At 43.4% G+C, this 20,249-nt stretch overlaps 1 protein-coding gene across 1 annotated transcript in view; it reads left to right on the top strand.

The window, feature by feature from the left end:
* Nucleotides 1–19,672, top strand: part of LOC308077142 (phospholipid phosphatase-related protein type 4-like) — a gene marked incomplete at both ends in the record, with an annotated part of 78,042 nt that extends 58,370 nt beyond the window's left edge. The window contains 5 exons of the mRNA XM_080417726.1: nucleotides 11,486–11,543; nucleotides 14,465–14,638; nucleotides 15,882–16,197; nucleotides 17,404–17,603; nucleotides 18,461–19,672. Coding sequence (XP_080273852.1) covers nucleotides 11,486–11,543; nucleotides 14,465–14,638; nucleotides 15,882–16,197; nucleotides 17,404–17,603; nucleotides 18,461–19,672 — 1,960 coding nt within the window. The remainder of the gene's footprint in view (nucleotides 1–11,485; nucleotides 11,544–14,464; nucleotides 14,639–15,881; nucleotides 16,198–17,403; nucleotides 17,604–18,460) is intronic.
* Between the last annotated feature and the right edge of the window lie 577 nt (nucleotides 19,673–20,249).

Raw genomic sequence — 20,249 nt, 5'->3', positions numbered from 1 at the left:
AGTGCTTTTTTTTGTTTCCCTCGGGTCTGAGCTTCTCGACCTAGCGAGCGGGTGCACACATTCAAGTCACACACTATACAGTCCTGTTTTACAAATCCCCCCCTGTATAAAGCCATGGGCTAATAAACAGTGCAGTGGGAGCCTATGTTACACAGTGGTGTATATACGCACATAGTTCTGTCTTCACCTCGTATAAGGCTGAGAGCTAATAAGCCTTTTAGTGTTTTGCCCCCAGATAAGCGAAGCTATATAGGGGGGGCTTGGTAGAGGAATATACACTGTTTTATCCTCCCTGTATGAGGCCACAGGCTATTACATAGGCGAGTGACAATATATGCATCAGGTGTAGAAAGCCTACACATGGTTCTGTCTTTGCCCTGAATACAGCAGAGAGCTTATGAACGTGTGTGTGTGTTGAGTCACAGTGGTTAGACCCCCATATTGGCTCGGCTATATATAGTGGGTCTTTTCTTGATTATCAAAACAGCCGGTGTTAAGGTAACCTACACACGGTTCTGTCTTTGCCCCGTATGCAGCTAAGAGCTCATAATCGTGCGCATGGGTTGATTTGCAGTGTTTAGCCATGGTTGCTTACGTAACCTTCGTTCTGTACACCCCGTTTACGGCTAGGAGCTGTTAAACGGCTGTGCGTGTCGGGTTACAGTGTTTGAACCCCAATATACGCTCAGCGGCATATACAGTGGGTGTGTTCTTTGGTAAATGTATACAAAGAGATAGGGATTTTACGCTGTTGTTTTCCTTTGCAAGCCTTAGACGTTGATAATTCACTTTGTGTGTTTTGTATCACGATGGTTTTTGTCTGCCTGACTTGCGACGTCCGCATGTCCGCACACGCTTGGCATATGAGGACCCTCCGGGCTGCGCACATTGTGTCATACTAGGGCGTGTACATTCTCAGAGTTAAATTAGCACTCAGGATTTCATAGCACAGATGTAATGTGATGTCCCACAAAATGCCTTTATGGTCAGTTGACCACACTTTGCATGTATCTTCAGGCATCAACAATGTCTCGCTGTGCATGCGTGCGTGAGTGTGCCCGTTCTGTGCAGTTTGCTACGGTTTGTATTTGCATTAAACCCAAGAGGAGCCGCAATATGGGATCCTTGGCTTATTCTGCTGTGTGTTGGCTGCACGTCACGTGTGTGTGTGTGTGTGTGTGTGTGTGTGTGTGTGTGTGTGTGTGTGTGTGTGTGTGTGTGTGTGTGTGTGTGTGTGTGTGTGTGTGTGTGTGTGTGTGTGTGTGTGTGTGTGTGCCTGCCTGTGTGAAAGCAGGGACACAGGGTGGTTGGCTAGGATAGCTACAGACTAGGGTAACTAATTATAACCAAAGCCCTCTTGGCATAAACAGACCCATGATTTCCCATTGCAGCTTTGTCTGTGTTCTTATTTTTACAACAGCACATTTTATTTGTATTATTGTATTATTTATTCATATTTTTTATTATATTTTATTATTATTATTTACATAAATGGCAGTGGACCAAGGGTAATTAATATACATTTAAACAGCGCAAGGAACAGCATATCCTCTTACTGCAGGTTCAATTTGAGAAAAAAAACTAAAAACTAGTCTGAGTCAATAGGAATAGACACACTTTGTCGAGATAATTTTTGGTGTTTATTTTATTATAAATGTCTGAGATTCAAACCCATGACTTAAACCAGGGTTCGATTTGTAAAAGGAAAAACAGAGAGGGGTGCATTTCCTTAACCATTATAAGCCCGGAGCCCCTTTATACTTTTTTTGTATGACAAATAGTGAAAAATAGCTAATCTACAAGGGAGCTTGTATTTTCACTACTTTTGACATACTGTAAGAAATTGAACTTTTTGAAGAATTTTGTGAAATTTTGCGGAAATGTGCCCATAATAGGGACACCAGGCTTTTACACATTGAGTGACAGAGGTTTTTTTAAAACAGGGTACAGCCAGTGCCAGTGTTTTTTACAGTTTATTGGCAATCTTTTTAGAGCTGTAAAAGCCACAACGAGGACCCGGGTGTCTGGGCGATGGCCAAGGGTCCCGTCTAACGACTGGAACAATATAATTTTTACCGTGATCCGCCATTGCAGAGAGATTGCCCGTTGAAAATGGTTGTTTTGACCACTGTAAAAAGATATGGAGATATGGACCTTTTTCTCAAGATCCCATCATTGGGGCGGATGCACGTCCGTTTTTTGGGGATGACGTCACATCCATCCATTCCCTTTTAAAAGGGATCATTCCTAAGTTGCGTTAGAGCACCCTCTTGTGGGGAGGGGGGGGGGGGGGGGGAGGATGTATTTGCAAAAACATAATTTTACGTTTTTGGCACTGAATGTGTTAATAGTGATATTATCGAACATAAATCAGACATCAATCAAATCAAATATATCAGACAACATATCCCCACACTGGCCATAAAAATGAATGACAAGAGGAGGGATATCAAAAGCAGAGGCATGTATGCACCCCCCCCCCATGACTTTGAGAACCACTACATTGCATCAGTGGTTTTCTCTCTTTCCCAAAATCCCAAGACACACCTGGACTTGTCCAAGAACAGATAGGATTATCTGCGCACGCACACACACACACACACACACACACACACACACACACACACACACACACACACACACACACACACACACACACACACACACACACACACACACACACACACACACACACACACACAAAGTAGGTCACAGGGATGGAGCTGTGTGAATAAACGGGTATACGGGTTCATTTACAGAATGAATGTAAAATGTAATTACCGCTGAACTCAGCAGTTAAACATGAAGGTTTGAATCCCTGGCCTTATACTTTCTAGTAGAGTTTATTCTCGTAGTGAAATATTGTCATTAGGGACATGAATGAACATGTTAAACCGAGTGTGGGAAGTGACTCAGAGGGCTTGAACTGGAGCACACGTGCAAACATGATACACACTATTTGTATTGCTTAAACATACAGTTTTATTGGCAAGTTATAAGTTGGCATAAACAATAAGCATGGCATAAACAATACCACACAGGCAATACATGCATTGACAATAAATAATCAACTGATGAATAAAATTAGAGAGACACAATTATTAAACAGTTTGTTTTACAGCAATATCTCAGGAACATAGGTGAACAAAATTGTGCTTATCATGTCATTAGTGTAAATAAATAAATACATAAATACATAAATAGTTAAAAAGTTAAATAAATAATGATGGTAACAATATTAATTATTCTTCTATAACAATAATTTAGAAAACTACCATCACTATAACTTAGTGTTTTGACATGGTGGCAGCCTGCATTGTCTACCTTCATGAGTTTACATTGAGTTTGATGTTACACGAGGCCTTAAGACTCATACTTCATGAAGTGACATTAAGTAGAGGATCACATGGTATGCTAACTGACTACTACCATGACCTCGGTCCCTCCAACCCCATGCCGCTCGTAATCAAACACCTGCTGGGGTTCCATCTAGCTTCTGTTTTGGAGCTGAGTTTTTCATCTGTCTTATCGCTTCAACTACCTCTTTCATCTTGCAAAGAAAGTCTTGTACAGGACGTTGCGGCCAGATCTCACAGTCACAGACTTTGGTTGTTCCCTGTAGATAAATGTTAATGTATTATTTCCCGCAAATGAGAATTTAAATGCATTTTATTTCAATAACTACATAAGTTAGTTATATTTAAAGGTGGATCCTGAACCCATACCACAAGTCTTTTTCTACAAGCACTGACTCCAGGAATCAGAGGTCATCCAATCTCAGCTGCAAACTCCATCCCTAAAATGACAATTACACCACACAAAACTTTCATTTCTATGATAGGAGGAGCGTGACAGTTTGAAGGACGGATCATCTCTGGATGTTAGTGCAATGTGGTTAATATCGTGTCGGTTCAGGGTAATTTTTTAATCTTAATGTTCATGAATACTTACAACTTGTGCTTTGTTCAAGTAATGCTTTGTCAGGTTCATGTGGTAAAGTTGTCCCTCTGTGATGTTACAGTCATTCTTTATGGTGTCCAGTTCCCCTTCAAAACACCTGTATACATCATTAATGCAGGATTCCTGTGAACAGAACAGAGATAACAGTCATGTTGTTCACTACTTTGACTGAATGAAGATGAGCTTGTGCATGGCTTTTACTGCTCTGTTGCGCTCTGAGTTGCAGTTGTATGAACAAAGAGACACATGCCAAGCTGTCATTTCCTTTACTACACTTTTGTTTCCTTTTATAGGTGGTTTGTTAAAAGTATAATAAACAGAAATTGCCGACACAAGTAGCACAATGAACGGGGGTCTCGTAGAATCAGGGGGAAAAAATCAGGTCTCGGTAATCCATTCCGTAGCTATGGCCAGTTGAATGTGGCTTGTTTTTGCCAAAAACAACAGAAAGCAAAGAAAAAGGGACTTTTATAAATCCTATAACAATACACGAAACCAGCTTCATTTTGCTGTGATCAAGTGATTTCTTCAGTGATCTTGGGATCATTAAAAGGTTGCGGAACAGTTTCCTGTGTTGCCCAAACTTCAATATAAAATGTTTTACACCATTGCAGTGTTCTGTAAGTCATGTTTGTGAGGAACTACATTTACTTTTACTATCATGAACAGGCAATAATCTGTTCTGTTCCTTTTTTTATAATACAGTTGTAAAATTGCAATAAAATGTACTCTTACCTTCATATTGGGAGTGTAGAATATTGAATTGGTGTCCTGTTAGTGTGGAAGAAAGCAGATTATATTAGTCACAATTTAAAATAAACTAGTTTAAAATGCTGATGGGAAAAATAAAATGAAATACAATTTAACTTACACATTTAGGCATCCCTATTAATTCAGGTGTGAAGTCAGATATTGAATTGGTGCCCTGTTAGTGTGGAAGAAAGCAGATTATATTAGTCACATTTTAAAATAATTCTAGTTTAAAATGTTGATGGGAAAAATAAAATGAAATACAATTTAACTTACACATTTAGGCATCCCTATTGATTTTGCTTGAAGGCAACCTGAGAGGGTAAAGATCCCAAGCAGAATGGTAAAAAGATGTTCCATTGTCAGGTGTCAGGGCCTGGTCAGCTTTATGTTCAGCAGTGTTGTTGAAGAGTGCAGCTGTTGCTGATTTCTAGAACTTCTAACATGCGATGGACGTCTTATATATAGTGTGGGTTGATTGATCAGTGAAGTACGTACAGTATGAGTTTTCCATGTTGTCACTGCATGTCTTACGTGTGTTGTCAAACACTTTCACTTCAGAGGTAAAACGTGTGGTGATGGGAGGGGCACATACTTAAAGGTAGCTATACAAGAAAGCACTTTCACTTTAGACCAGCGTTGCCAAGTGCACTTATTTACCACAACTTTTGGCTTGTTTCTTTCCAGGTTTGCAGGAAAAAATGCCACAAGTATATACTATAATCCCCCAGGTTTGAGGAGTGTGAATCACAAGGGGAGGTTGTCGCCCGGGGGGCAGTTGTTTGCATGAATCGAGATCAGCGGCTGGCAAAAGCCAAACAAGTAGCTTATGTGGTACTGACACCTCAGGGGCCTTCAGATGGCGCTATGCCCCATAACAGAGCAGGGCCCAGCTCTGCAGCTCATGGGGCCTTCAGAAATGGCCCTAACAGATGAGGAGATATTAGAACATGTGTTGGCCACCATAAATGGTGGACACACAATTGCCTCTCTTAATGCAGAAAGAGCAAATGTAGAGAGAAATATCGAGGAACTAGGAGAAACAATCGGCACTCTGAATGCAGAACGAGAAAATGTGGAGAGGAATATTGAGGAATTAGGAGAAACAATGAGAGAGAGAGAGAGTGTCAGAGGGTAGTGATAGAAATCAGCGATGATGAAGAAAGGATGGAATTAGCAGCTACGATCAGAAATAGGATCGGAGATGCCTTGATTACCATTAGTGATGAAGAAGAGCAGCAAGGTTCAGATGAGGGGGGAGGGAGGTGGAGATTGAGATTGAGCAGGGTCTAGGGGAAGATGGCCCAACACCCCAACAGCAGCAGCTGACAAGGTTGATGTTGCAACGACCACAATCACCAGGCCGCATCATCACCAGGTTGCATCATTCCCTGGTCTACGTGCCCTCCCCTCCAGGAAGGGGGAATTCACCTACCCCTCCAGGGGAGATCAGAGCCTTCCTCCACCATATTGTTTCATATATTTGTTTGTATTGATGGGTTTTTGCTTAAGCTGTGTTAATTTCCACTTGACTTCCACTTGAAAGTTTGTCTGTTTCATGCTGGAATACAAGGGGTTAATATTGAGACTTCTATAAATGCTGCAGTGTGTGTGAGAATGGCGAAATAGGGTAGCTGTAAGAGAGCGCTCCAACAGAGGAACTTCTAGTGGAGGACAGAAAACCACGAAAGCTGGGAGAAAAGGCCTTACTACTATAGACAGACTGAGTGTTATAAGCACAGGGATACGCTGACTAGTAATAATATTTAATAAAGGTAAACATCCAGGTTAAAGAGACGTAATAAGTTTATTACACTGATTAGGCGATAGTGGGGTGAAGACTAAATGCTTTACACTTAAATAAGAGTTTATTTGGGTTAGTTAGCTGACGATAAGTAAACTGAGATAAATAGTATAGATGGGAAAATAATGGTCACGACTAGTGTATGGGGTAATATAGCTACTGAGACTATGGAGACATAACCTCCCTAAGGGTATTGCATATGGTGAAATAGTGTGTAAGAATCACAGTCACGCTTACCATGGGGTAATAAAAGAGATCAAGAGAGGTCAAGAGGTAGGAAAAATAGGATGGGCCAAAATGCCCTTTATAAACAGTGTTCAGAGAGCAAGTTGTTGAGAGACTTTGCGCGCTGTCGTTAGAGACCTGGGGTCTGTTAGAGTAATCTCACCATATCACCCGAGTTGGGTTAAGTTGGGGAATTAGCCTCTGACTTAGATGCTTAATAATAGATGGGGTAGAAAAATCAACCAAAAACATAGTGCGTGTATTAGACTAAAAGATCTCCCAATCTGATCATGGGTCTTATAAGGGGCCTCACCCCTTATAGCCTATTATTAGGTTGTAGTCAGGCGAGGGAAAGATTGTACGCCTTATACCTCGCTCTGCTTTAAAATAGACAGGTAGAAGGAAGGAATCTGGATTATTGGAAGGAACTACCAGAAGGTGAACTACCAGAAGGTGATATATTTGGATAGAACTTTAATATTCTCATGTTTGTGATATGGATTAATTTGTAACAGCTTAATTGAACATTGTATTAAATTCTACTTACTTTTACCTGAATTTTCTGCTTAAAGCTGTAAGCAATACAATAATACATTTTACATTTCCTTCATTTAAAGACAAGTTTTATAGAGTTATTTTACACACGGTTGAGATAATTCCCATATTTGGTTTATCTTCTTCAAAGAGTAAAATAGATTTGTCCATATATATAAGGATTGTATGGGTTACCTCTAACCCCACCTTGGGTATTGATTAAAAGGGTTTAATCAAGGGTTTATTCAACAAACAACACCCTGGATTTAGACATTGTTAATAAATTCAGAATAATCATCGTGGCCCTCCATCGTGGCCCTCCACCTACCAGAGATGGGAAGTAACGAAGTACAAGTACTTCGTTACTGTAACGAAGTACTTTTTTTGAGTATCTGTACTTTACTCAGTATTTATTTTTCGGACTACTTTTTACTTTTATCCGTTACATTTTAACACAAGTACTAGTACTTTCTACTCAGTACATTTTCAAAACAGGCTTGTTAGTGTGGTTGCCCTAACAGGGCAACCAGACTATAGATGGGTTTCCTGTTTGTAAACATGAGAGGATGATGCGCGCGCAGCGGAGGGATGAGCCTGTAGAGGGCGCTATTACCCGCAGTAGCTCTGGCCATTGTACATTCATAAAAATAAATGGTCTTCACCGGGTTTAATGAAAGTAGATTAAATGATGCAGTTTGTAATATCTTCTTTACTCAATAAAAATGATTTGTCGGAAGTTGGATCTGTTTGTATATAATAGCAGCATTATGCCTATTATGCCTAAAATAGCAGCATTATGCCTATCTAAATCCCGAAAATAACAACAGAGTGAACGGCGCTTCCGGTTCGTTCTACCTCCCGCATGCGCAGATGACGCACTCTGCTCTGTGATGACGTCGCGCGGAAACCCATCTATAGTACTCTTCCCACTTTATTTCTTTCTAGATAAACAATATTTCAAACCGCATCTCCCTCTTTATCCCCAATGTCGTGCCATATGTCAAAATGACCGGCTTGGCCGGGAATCGTGCGCTTGTATTTTGCTAAGAGATTAGTTGCATAGTTTTTTTTATATTGATTTATTAGTGCATTAAATTTCCCCATCCAAAATGGAAAAGTGAAAAAACTCAAATTCAAGTATTTTTTTCTCAGGAACCGTAAGAGCTAGAGTTACCACATTTGGAGGGGAGGTTCATAATTTAGTCCGAAATTATTGAAAAAATAATTACACCAGTTGGCCTCATGGTGGCGCTATAACAGCCCCCTTTACGTTTTGGCCTATAACTAAAATTTCTTTTCCCCTGGATTCCTTGGGTCACGACGCATCTCCCCATATAGGCCACGCCCATTTGCGTCAGGATAGATTTTCCGCCATTTTGAATTTTCTTCAAAACACACTTTTAGCTCCTTTTCCTACATATTTTTTCCAAATCTCACAAAAGTCGGTACACGTGATCTAAGGACCCATGCGATAAACCTATCCAAACGGCATTTTGATAGTCCTTACCGTTCGTCCGTAATTGGCTTCCAAAGTTAGTGGGAGGGGCCCGTTTTACCAAAAATGCCAAAAATCACGAACGAAACGTCCAATCGATCCCAAATTTGAATCACATGTCGAGGGTGGTTTACTCAACGAATCCCCAAAAGCATTTCCACTTTGATCCATAGGGGGTGCCACAAATGCGCAAAACGTAAACGTTCGATGCAAAAACATGATTTTTGGGGGGATCAATCCTCTCAAAATGAAACGCAAGTGATCTCAGGAGTGACGTGACAATGTAATTGGCGCAGCCTACGATGGTATTCCTCCCGGCGTATTCCTCGCGTCCCGGCGGCAGCGACCCCGCGACCGGCGTCGGCGCAACCACACTTTGCAATTGCCCTGAATTGCGACAATTGTAGTTACTTTAGTTTTAATGTTGCGCGCAGATCAAACGAAAAGAAGCGCAAGAGTTATTATTTATAAACCATGCTCCTGTGACTTAAACATTGTTGTACTGTGGAAGTGCGGTAGCCTTGGATCAACACGGTCATCGGTATAGTCTTGTTACAAGGCTAGAAGTTTGTCAAACTCTTTCAACCTCTAAAGCATCATTAGGTGAGTTCATCTACAACAACCAAACACAAAGTGCCGATAGAACGACAAATCAAGCACATAACGTGCGACTGCGAGCGAGCGGCATAATGTTAGCCTGAGCATCGCAAAAGCTGTGTGTGTGTGTGTGTGTGTGTGCACGCGTGTGCATTTACTTCGAAGTAGGCTTGTCTTGTGGGCTCACTTGCTGTGTTTGAATGAAGTAGCCTACAGTACAGTTGTTAATGCCATCTCTTGCTGTGTCTGTCTGTCTGTCTGTCTTTCTGTATAGGATACAGACAGACAGGTAGTCTGTCTGTATAGTAGTGCCCACCTATCCTGTCTTTCTGTATAGGATACAGACAGACAGGATAGGTGGGCACTACAGACATCTGGGCACCTCAATGTAACATATTTTGTTCAAACTTAATTATTTTGTTCAAAATAATTGGGGGGAAATGGTCTAAAGCAGGGGTCTTAAAAGTTTTTCAGGCCAAGGACCCCTTTGCTGAGAGAGAAATGAAGCAGGGACCCCCTTAGCTGAGAGAGAGGTGAAGCAGGGACCCCTTAGCTGAGAGAAAGATGAAGCAGGGACCCCCTAGCTGAGAGAGGGATGAAGCAGGGACCCCCTTACCTGAGAGAAAGATGAAGCAGGGACCCCCTAGCTGGGACCCCCTAGCTGAGAGAGAGGTGAAGCAGGGACCCCGTTAGCTGAGAGAGGGATGATGCAAGGACCCCCTAGCTGAGAGAGAGATGAAGCAGGGACCCCTTTAGCTGAGAGAGAGAGATGAAGCAGGGACCCCTTATCTGAGAGAGAGATGAAGCAGGGACCCCATAGCTGAGAGAGAGAGATGAAGCAGGGACCCCTTAGCTGAGAGAGAGATGAAGCAGGGACCCCTTAGCTGATAGAGAGATGAAGCAGGGACCCCTTAGCTGATAGAGAGATGAATCAGGGACCCCCTTAGCTGAGAGAAAGATGAAGCAGGGACCCCCTAGCTGAGAGAAAGATGAAGCAGGGACCCCTTAGCTGATAGAGAGATGAAGCAGGGACCCCCTTAGCTGAGAGAAAGATGAAGCAGGGACCCCCTAGCTGAGAGAAAGATGAAGCAGGGACCCCCACTTCACATTGTATAAAATTTTGTTGCAGATTAAACATTTTCATAGATTTCATAAGTTCACAGAAACGTCCGGTAAAAATACTTTTACTTTTACTCATACTCACATTTTAGAGCCTGTACTTTTTTACTTTTACTCGAGTAATTATTTGAATGACTACTTCTACTTTTACCAAAGTAGTTTTTTACACCAGTAATTGTACTCGAGTACAGAATGTCAGTACTTTTCCCATCTCTGGGGATATGTCTCTTTTCTAGCACACATTATTGATGCAACGGTACTCGGATTATCACTGGACCGCACTGTTCGCTATCCATGATTCAATGCACGTTCGATATAGGTATTGCAATTAAATTAGCTAATTAAATGCTACTTTCCACAGTGTAGTAACTTAAGTACAATTTTGAGATATTTTTACTTAAGTTGAGTATTTCCAATGTTCAATACTTTCACTTCTACTCCACTACATCTCTGAGGAAAATGTTGTACTTTTACTTTAGTTACTAGTTACTTATTAGACACGCACACACGCACGCACGTACGCACGTACGCACGCACGCACGCCACAGCAAGGTGTTAAATTAAGCTTTGGAGGTTTTTGGACGTTTGTCGGGTGCACTGTATGCGCAGCAGCATCACGTGCACTTTGAAGCACTTGCGAATGTAGGCCCAATTTGTTCCACTCGCTAAAAGAACAACCATGTGTGCATGTTTTCCTGTGCTGTATGCGAGAGGCTGCATATGAGAGACCTCGTTATGGATCTGGTTATGCCTTTGTCTGTCTGTCTGTCTGTCTGTCTGTCTGTCTGTCTGTCTGTCTGTCTGTCTGTCTGTCTGTCTGTCTTGTCTGTCTGTCATGTCTGTCTGTCCGTCTCTCTCTCTGTCTCTACTATACTGCAATGTATAGTAACCAAAACCAAATAATTGTACTCTCATATACCTATATGGGATTTAAGAAATCCAAATCTTGAAACTTTAAATCTCTCTCTCTCTCTCTCTCTCTCTCTCTCTCTCTATTCCAGAAAATCTTTCCCGTCTCAACATGCCACACTAGCATCCTTCGCAGCCGTCTATGTCTCGGTGAGTAACAGTTTGCACCCAAACAAAAAATAAAACACACTGGCCTCCGTGAAAAAAAATAAATAACATGTGTGGGAGGTTGAATCCGTCTTGGTAGTTCTGCTAAATTACAATGTGCCCCCTTTTTAAGGGTATAGATTTTGCCTCTGTATTGGAAAATGGTGCACACAAAGTACTGACATAGTACATTTTAAGATAATTCATAACTTTTTGTATATAGCTACTTGTTGTATAGTTACATTATTCATTAATAATTGTTGTGATTTTGGTGTGATGTGGTCCTTTAAGTTTCCTTCTAACTAAGGTTGGTGAGTGATGTTACAGTTGAGCCGCACGCACAGAGAACAAGATGACACCAGGCAGTATTACATTGCATGTTCTGAAGTGTATTACACACATAGAGAATATATACAGTATAGGCTCTATGCACAGCACAGCCTCCTCTTACCTCCTCTTACTTCCTTCACAGGTATTACCAATGATACTAATGAAGGCTCTGTTCCATTCTGGTCAAACAGAGTCAGGATGCTGATATTGTGCATTTTGGCTCACTGGAAACACCCTGCTACACCAGTGGGTCTCAAAGTGTGGTCCAGGGACCCTCAAGGTTCCTTGAGGGGGTTCCAAATGGCCCCTTAAAAAGGTGTGCAACTCTGAGAGTGTACAAATGGAACCAAATGGACCCGTAAGGGTCCATTTGGTTCCATGTGTACACTCTCGGAGCTATGGGGGTCCTTGAAATTAAAAGGTTTGAGAACCACTGTGCTACACGAAATGGAACAAAGCCTTCATTAGTGTCATTGGTAAAAGCTGTGAAGGAAGTAAGGAAGAGGCCCAATTTCTTTCCAATATGGCTGCTGTGCATAGAGCCTATTGGACCCATAACGTGACCAGAAGATATGAGACTGCACAAAAACTCCGGGAAAGCATCTGTGTCACTTTAGATTTTATGCATTGGCTAATCAACAATAGCAGATATACAAGCTCACAGCGCATCACTTCGTGCCGTGCTGCGAGCTTGTACATCTGCTATTTTTGAACATTTAAAAAGAAAAATCTTGAAAGTATGAAAGCTACTGATTTAGAGGGAATACGTAGAATCGGGCTCAGGTCTTAATAACAGTCCGGGTTGGATTGATGATAATGTCAGCCTATTGGTATAAGAGCTGCCAGTTTAGAACAACAGAACGTCTGCCAGACACAGGCAACAAAGTGCTGACTGAGAACGGAGGAAGGAAGGAGCCTCAGGTTCCCGTTGGGTGACTGGCACAGAGTGCAGTGCCCACACCACTGAGGAGAGCAGCAGTGCTGCTGGGCACACAGCGGGCACAGGCTGGCATCATATCACTCCATGCTAATGAAATACTGCTGACTCACGATGTCTGGAGCACGACCAATGGAGAGAGAGGACATTACTTTCTCTGTATCTCTCTCTCTCTCTCTCTCTCTTCCCCCCCTCTCTCTTTCTCTCTCCCCCCTCTCTTTCTCTCTCTCTCTCCCCCCCTCTCTCTCTCTGACTTAGAGAGTCATTTAAGTCTTTGTCGTCATTGTAGCGAAATTATAGGAGCGCTACTCCTGATCGGTGCAAAAAGAAAATAGAAACATAAAACAAAACAAATATAACATAACTGCTAGGCTAAACAAACAACCACTGCCAGCAGCAACACAGGGTTTGAAGTAGCAACACGGGTTGTAAAATGACAACAGCAACAGAGGTTTTGAAATAACAACAGGTTTTAAATCAGCAACAGAGGTTTTAAAGTAACAGGTTTAAGAATATGTAGACGTGACTCAGGGAAATAAGGAACCTTATGCCACAAAGGTGTTGTGATGTGTGTGTGCCGTAGTGTGACATCTAGTGGCTGAGCGCTGAATGTTGTCATGAGCATGTTGTTTAAGCCCTATTTTATACTTTGTTGTACGATGGTGTTGCGGGGCGGAAATAGCAGATCTACAAGCTTGTGAGCTTGCATTATTTTCCGGTGCGCAACACTGGTGAGCGACACCAGTGCGCAACTTCAATAAGTATGAATCAGACTTTAATGTTAGGGTATAAGTTATACTTTTTTGTTGAAAGGTTAAAGCTCTATTATTCTGATAGTAATCATTGCTTTGTGTTGTTCAGTAACAGGGGTCTCCCCGTCTCTCCAGCTCTTTAATAAACAGAAAATACATTTTCAGGTGGGTTTCAGCCAATCAGAAGAGAGTACCAGTTTATCACCTTCAATGTTACAGTGTCCCAGATTGAATTTTGTGTCTGCGCATTTCTTTGTGGCATCACTTCCAATTTCACCTGTTTATCCTGTATCCTGTGTGAGTTCTCTCTGCTGATTGGATCAAATTGGTATCCTGATCTGAAAATGCATTTTCTGTTTAATAAAGCGCTGGAGAGAAACAGGGATAGTCCTGTTACCGAACAAACACTCCATAGCAGTTGTTCCCAAACCTTTTAGCTCAAGACCCAAAATATACATTTGGTGGTCATTTGGTTTCTTCTCCCAAACTTTCAAAAAATACATGATCAATTAACCACATAAGCCCTATTTATTAGTGAAAATAGCTGACCTACAAGCTTGTAGATCTGCTATTTTCACCATGTCTTAAAAAGGTTTTTAAATGTATGGATTATTTTTACCTGAAATTATTTTTATTTTTGGGGTTTTGAAAATGTTGAAATAATATTTCTTTTTTTTATGTAGGAAATGTAAAAAGGGAAAATGTACTTTATGTGTGACCCATAAACATTTTAATTAAAAAATATCACTTACCCTACCTTTAACCCATTAAAACCAGGAAAGCATTAAAAAAAAGTGTTTCGAATAATTTTGAGAACGTTTGAGAAATACTGATTTAGGACGCATTTGTGTAGAATCGGTCTCAGGTCTTAATGGGTCTCAATGTTTCCCATCTCCGTCTTCCAGATGTACTTCAACAGCACCCTGACGGACTCGTCCAAGCTGCTGAAGCCCCTGCTGGTGTTCTCCTTCGTCATCTGTGCCATCATCTGCGGCCTGACCCGCATCATCCAGTACAAGAACCACGCCGTGGACGTCTACCTGGGCTTCATCCTGGGAGGAGCCATCGCCATCTACCTGGTAAACCACTAGGTTCCCAAACTTTTTTGTGTGAGACCCAATCTGGGAACCCATCGGCAAAAAAAAAAAAGAAACCACCCAATTCCCTGTGTAGAGACCGGATGTCGGCCCGTTCACTCTCCTTCAGGCCTCTTCTTCCGGTGGTACTCCTTTGTTTTCATTCCTAATAACACTCTACACGTTGTAATGGGAGTTGCCGACAGATTCAGCTGGGGAGCTCTGAACCAATGTTCTGCTCCATACCCAACACCTTGACCGGTATAGGGCTGGGCGATATGATTGAAATATATATATCACAATTATTGTAAGCTTGTAGATCGCTATTTTTGTACACCACCATCGATTTCGATTTCATTGATTATAAAATATAAATTAGAATTAGTCGATTCGTTGATATATAATAGATAAAGAAAAAATAAAAGAAAAAAAAATGCTTCTCGATTATCCGATTAACTTAAATGAGCAAGATTAAGTCGGCTATTGGTTCTAAATGTCGGTTTCAATATATTTGCGTTTAATTGCCCAGCCCTACTGTATATTACATGTTATGTAGGTCCCATTTTAACCACGTCCCTAATGTGGAGGCAAACGTTCTTTGAAAATAGCTGATCTACAAGCAAAGCGTCACAACGGTGCGTGCGTGCGTGCGTGCGTGCGTGCGTGCGTGCGTGCGTGCGTGCGTGCGTGCGTGCGTGCGTGCGTGCGTGCGTGCGTGCGTGCGTGCGTGGTGCCACCAAGGGGCTAGCATCCCGCTTGTAAATTGAGGCTGTATAGGAAGTGTGACAGTTCATATGAATGGCCTGTAGTCTCGCTGTTTCACCCCTGCTGGTTGCAGAAGCAATTAGGCTCTATTCAAGCGGATGGGTTGTTGGCCGAACTTCACACTAAACATTGTCATAAATACTATATGCTTCCAGTCGCTAGTTTAAAGTCTTCTTTCAATCACCATGATATGCGTTTTGGTAAATTATGGTCCCATTTATTTTCAAATGAATGATAAAGTAGGGTATGTTTCTAGGGTTTCTACTGGTTCTACCGAGTGAAGACCCGCCCTTGCTGTGGTCTCAGCCAATAGCATTAATTTCCGTTTGCATTTTGGACCGGATATCAACCGGATATAGAAAGATGGAGGATTTGCACTGGAGAAGCGCCATGAGGTATAGAATCAATGTCGGCACTGCAGTTTGACGTCACCCCACAAAGTGTCTTCTTCTCTCCTTCTGCTCCCATCCATCCTGTCCAGGGCCTGTACGCTGTGGGGAACTTCCAGCCCAGCGATGAGGGGACCGGCAGCAGCGGCGGTGGTCCTCCACCTCCCCGGGTGGTCCACTGCCCGCCCTGCTCCCTCCCCCACATCAGCCAGGAGGCTGTCCTGCACCACATGCAGATGAAGGCCATGGCCGGGAACCATCACCACCAGGGCCTCCCCGCTTCCTACTCCGACGGCCTCCTCCACCGGGCCCTCCAGCTGCAGCAGCAGCAGGGGGGCTCCGGCGGCGGGGACACCTTGAAGCGCTCCAGCGCCGACGTGGATGTGATGTCCCCCCGCAGCCCGCTGGGTGAGGATATGATGCAAATGGGCCTATTGGCAATATCCAGTGGATGGTTTCTCCTAGCCTGGTTCCAGACGAATCTGCCATTGCAAAAAAAAAATGCCCGTGGCAGATTAGGTCTGGCCCCTCTCAATAGAGATTTCTCTCCCTCCGAAGTTGTGAGGGACCAATCAGGGCCCAGTATGCAAATATGGGGCGGGTTTATCACCAAGGGCATTTTTTTCATTTGCCCCTCGGAAATGCAGGTTCCACACAGAGATTCCAGACTAATGTCTACAGCAGTGATATTAGTCTGGCCATGCCAGGCTAGGTTTCTCCTGGTCTAACTAATTTTAAGATTCATTATTGTATGTATTATGGAACAGACTGTGATGACTATGTTAACTATGACGGACCTAACAGTTTATGGCATAACGACGTAGCCTGGGACCAGACGAAATCTGCCAGTACAAAAAGGTCTGGCACCGCTCCGTTGTGAATCCATTTCCTGCTCCCGAAGTCCGGGGTGACCAATCAGGGCCCAGTATTCAAATATGGGAGGCTGTAGTTGGTTGTAGGTCTAACCAATTGCGTCGAGAGCCATTGTTTTGATCCCGCCCCCTTGGAAAAAAAAACGTCCTCATAGAAGCACCAGACTCATATGCACGCAGTGATATAGTCTGGCTACACGAGGCTAATAACGATGCTACAGTATGTCTGTATTTCTTTGTTGATGCTGCTGTATGGTTTTAACCCATTAAGACCTGGAACTTTGTCATTTTTAGATTTGAGCTAAAAAAGCATTATTTTACACTTTGGGCTATTCAAAAATAGCAGATCTACAAGCTCATAGCGCGGCACCGAGTGCCGCGCTACGAGCTTGTAGATCTGCTATTTTTGAAAAATCGTGAAAATGTGTGCAAATCTTTGAATATATATATTTTTAAAGCGAAGATTTGTAACTGAAATCTTTGCTTCTGGGGGGTCCCTGGAACAAAATATTTTGATGGGGGTCCGCGGCCAAATACGTATAATTTTGGGGGTCCTTGACATGAAAAAGATTGAGCACCACTGATATAGAAACATACGTTTTTCAGAAAACTGTTGGGATTTAGGAGACATGTAGAATCGGCTTCAGGTCTCAATGGGTTAAGTGCAGTGCAAACACAACTTCATTGTTCCATACAGTGACAATGAACGTCTTTATCTTATCTGGCCATGTTCACCAAACAGGTAAGGACCCCATGGTGACCTTCAGCCACACCCTGCCGCGGGTCCACACGCCCCAGGCCATGGCGGCGTACGAGGAGGCGGCCAGGCGGCACGCCGCCACGCTGCACCACGGCTCCATGGACTCCAGCCGCTCCAAGCAGCTGCTGTCCCAGTGGAAGAGCAAGAACAGCAGCCAGGACGGCCGCAAGTGTTCCCTGCAGGTCAGCGTGGTGGAGAGCATGCTATACTGACCCGTTAAGACCGGGGACGCATCTGTGTCATTTTAGATGTCTTTGGGCTATTTTTGCTATTTTTATTGCTATTGCTATTTTTGCTTTTGCAATTCAAAAATAGCAGATCTACAAGCTCTATGAGCTTGTAGATATGCTATTTTTGAAAAAAAAGAATTGTGACAATGTGTGCAAATCTTTGAATTTATATATACATTTTTAACTCAAGTATTTGCTTCTGGGGGTCCGTGGAACAAATTATTTTGTGATGGGGGGGGGGGGGGGTCAGTGGACAAATACATATCATTTTGGGTGTCCTTGACATGAAAAAAACACTGATATTATAGCAACATAAGTAAAATAAATAAAAAAAAATACAGTCATTTAGAAGACATTTGTAGAATCCCCAGAAGCAAAGATTTGAGTAAAAATAAATAAAAAATAAATAAATAAATATATATATATATATATATATATATATATATATATATATATATATATATATATTTATATTTCAAGATTTTTCAAAAAGAATAGCAAATTTACAAGCTCGTAGCACGGTGCTGTTTGTGTATAGCCCTATGTATGCACATTTTGGCCATTTGAAAATAGCCGATCTACAAGCTCACAATGCGTCACGAACACATTGTGAGCTTGTAGATCTGCTATTTTCAAAATATTTTTTATACATTTGAAAACTTGTGAAATGGGACATTCAGCATAATGAGTACTTTCTACTTTTGGTACTTTAAGTACATTTTGATACCAATACTTTTGTACTTTCACTGGAGTAAATTTTTTATACGTCAGTAAATCATTTGAGTACTTTTTTCCACCACTGCCAGCAGGTCCCCGACTCCTTCTCCTCGTCGGTGGACTCGTCGTCGGGTCAGTCCTCTCAGCACGCTCATCACCACGGCAGCATGGAGCTGCGCTCCGGCGCCGAGCCCTCCATGGTGGGCCTGAACGGAGGCTTCGACGCCGGCGGTCAGTCCTACATGGCCAAGCTGGCCACGGGCGCCAGCACCACGCTGCCCAGCAACTGCAGCGGCCTCGCCGGAGGGGCCCGGATGGCCATGCAGTCGCGGCCGGGTTCCTCGCAGCTCGTCCACATCCCGGAGGAAGCCCACGAGAACTTCAACCACCGCGCCTTGTCTCCGAGGGCAATGGGAGGGGGAGGAGGAGAGGCGATGATGGCGGCTAACAGCGCCGCGGCGGCGGCAGCGCAGGCCAACTGGCAGAGGGCGGCGGAGGTGACCGCGGCCTACAACAGGACTAACGAGGGCGGCCAGCCGCGGATCATGCAGGTCATCGCCATGTCCAAGCAGCAGGGCCTCCTGCAGACCCACTCCAAGAGCCTGGACGAGGGAAGCATGGGCTGCGGCGGCGGCGGGACCTGCGGCGCGGCGCCACGCTACCGGGGCCTGGTGGACCAGGACCCCTGCGGCACCCCCATGGGGCCCAGCTCCCTGGGGAGCACGGCGGACAGCATCTCGGGGAGCACCGCAGCCATCGTCCGGGTGGAGGCCCACCCCGACAGCAACCGGCCCGTGATCCAGCCCCCGTCCCAGGACGGCGGGTCGTGGAGGTGGCGGTCGCTGGATCACGGCCCGGGTGGTGGCGGTGGGGGCGGTGGAGGAGGAGGAGGTGTAAAGTTTGAGCTCAACGATCTCAACAGAGACTCGGAGAGCTCGGATTCGACGCACGACGGTTCCGTCGACAGGAAGCGTGCCAATCATGTCGTCAGCGCCACTTCCGGTGGCGGCGCGGCGCCACCGACCGTCACGGTTCACACCCAGAACACAGGCCATCACGGGGAGCTGAGGCCGCCCCCCCAGGGCCTCTCCACCATCCGCGTGACCCCGGGGGATGGCGGGGGCATGTCTGGGCCCACCGCGGAGGGCGGCTCAGAGGTGCCGTCGTCAGCCTCCAGCCGGGAATCAACGCTACGGAGGAAGGCCAATAATATCATCCTGATACCGGAGAGATCTGACAGTCCAGATAACACCCGGAATATTTTCTACAAGGGAACGTCCATGACTCACACGTTCAAGGAATAAAAAGATTTTTGAGAGACATGACAAATGAATTGGATATTCAGATAACTTTATTTGGCTATGCTACATTATATCTGTGATACGAGCCAGTATTAACACTGTCACTGTATATATTGTTATAGACACAAAAGAGAAAGGTTTTATCCAGCATGAGTTTTTTTGGTACATGTTGAAACTTAAAGCACAACCTTTTAAGTGTTGTAGAAATAATCACTGTGTATTTTTTTGCGATCATTCTTAAAAAATAACCTATTGTAGCGCTCGATGCCGTGCCAACTGTTTGGGGACAGCGATAATGTTTTTTAGACAGTTAGCGTAGGATTTTGGATACATTTCACCACAAAAAAAGAAGAAACAAAATAGAATAAAAACAACATTTAAAACGCAGAGCACTGAAAGCTGTAGCAAAACTATTGCAAAGTTATTGTACCATAGCTGTGAAACCAATGTTTACTTTCCCTCTACTGTAAATACTGTGTAATGGGTGCTACACCAGTAAAAGACCATTTAATATAATATATACTGTATAATTTGAATAGATGAAATATAAACATTGATTTTAGTGACAGAGATATGTTTT

The sequence above is a fragment of the Gymnoscopelus braueri genome (genome assembly GCF_963280865.1).
Source record: "Gymnoscopelus braueri genome assembly, chromosome: 21".
Classification (NCBI taxonomy): domain Eukaryota; kingdom Metazoa; phylum Chordata; class Actinopteri; order Myctophiformes; family Myctophidae; genus Gymnoscopelus; species Gymnoscopelus braueri.
The sequence above is the reverse complement of the archived record's forward strand: the minus strand, read 5'-3'. Positions and strand labels throughout refer to the sequence as shown.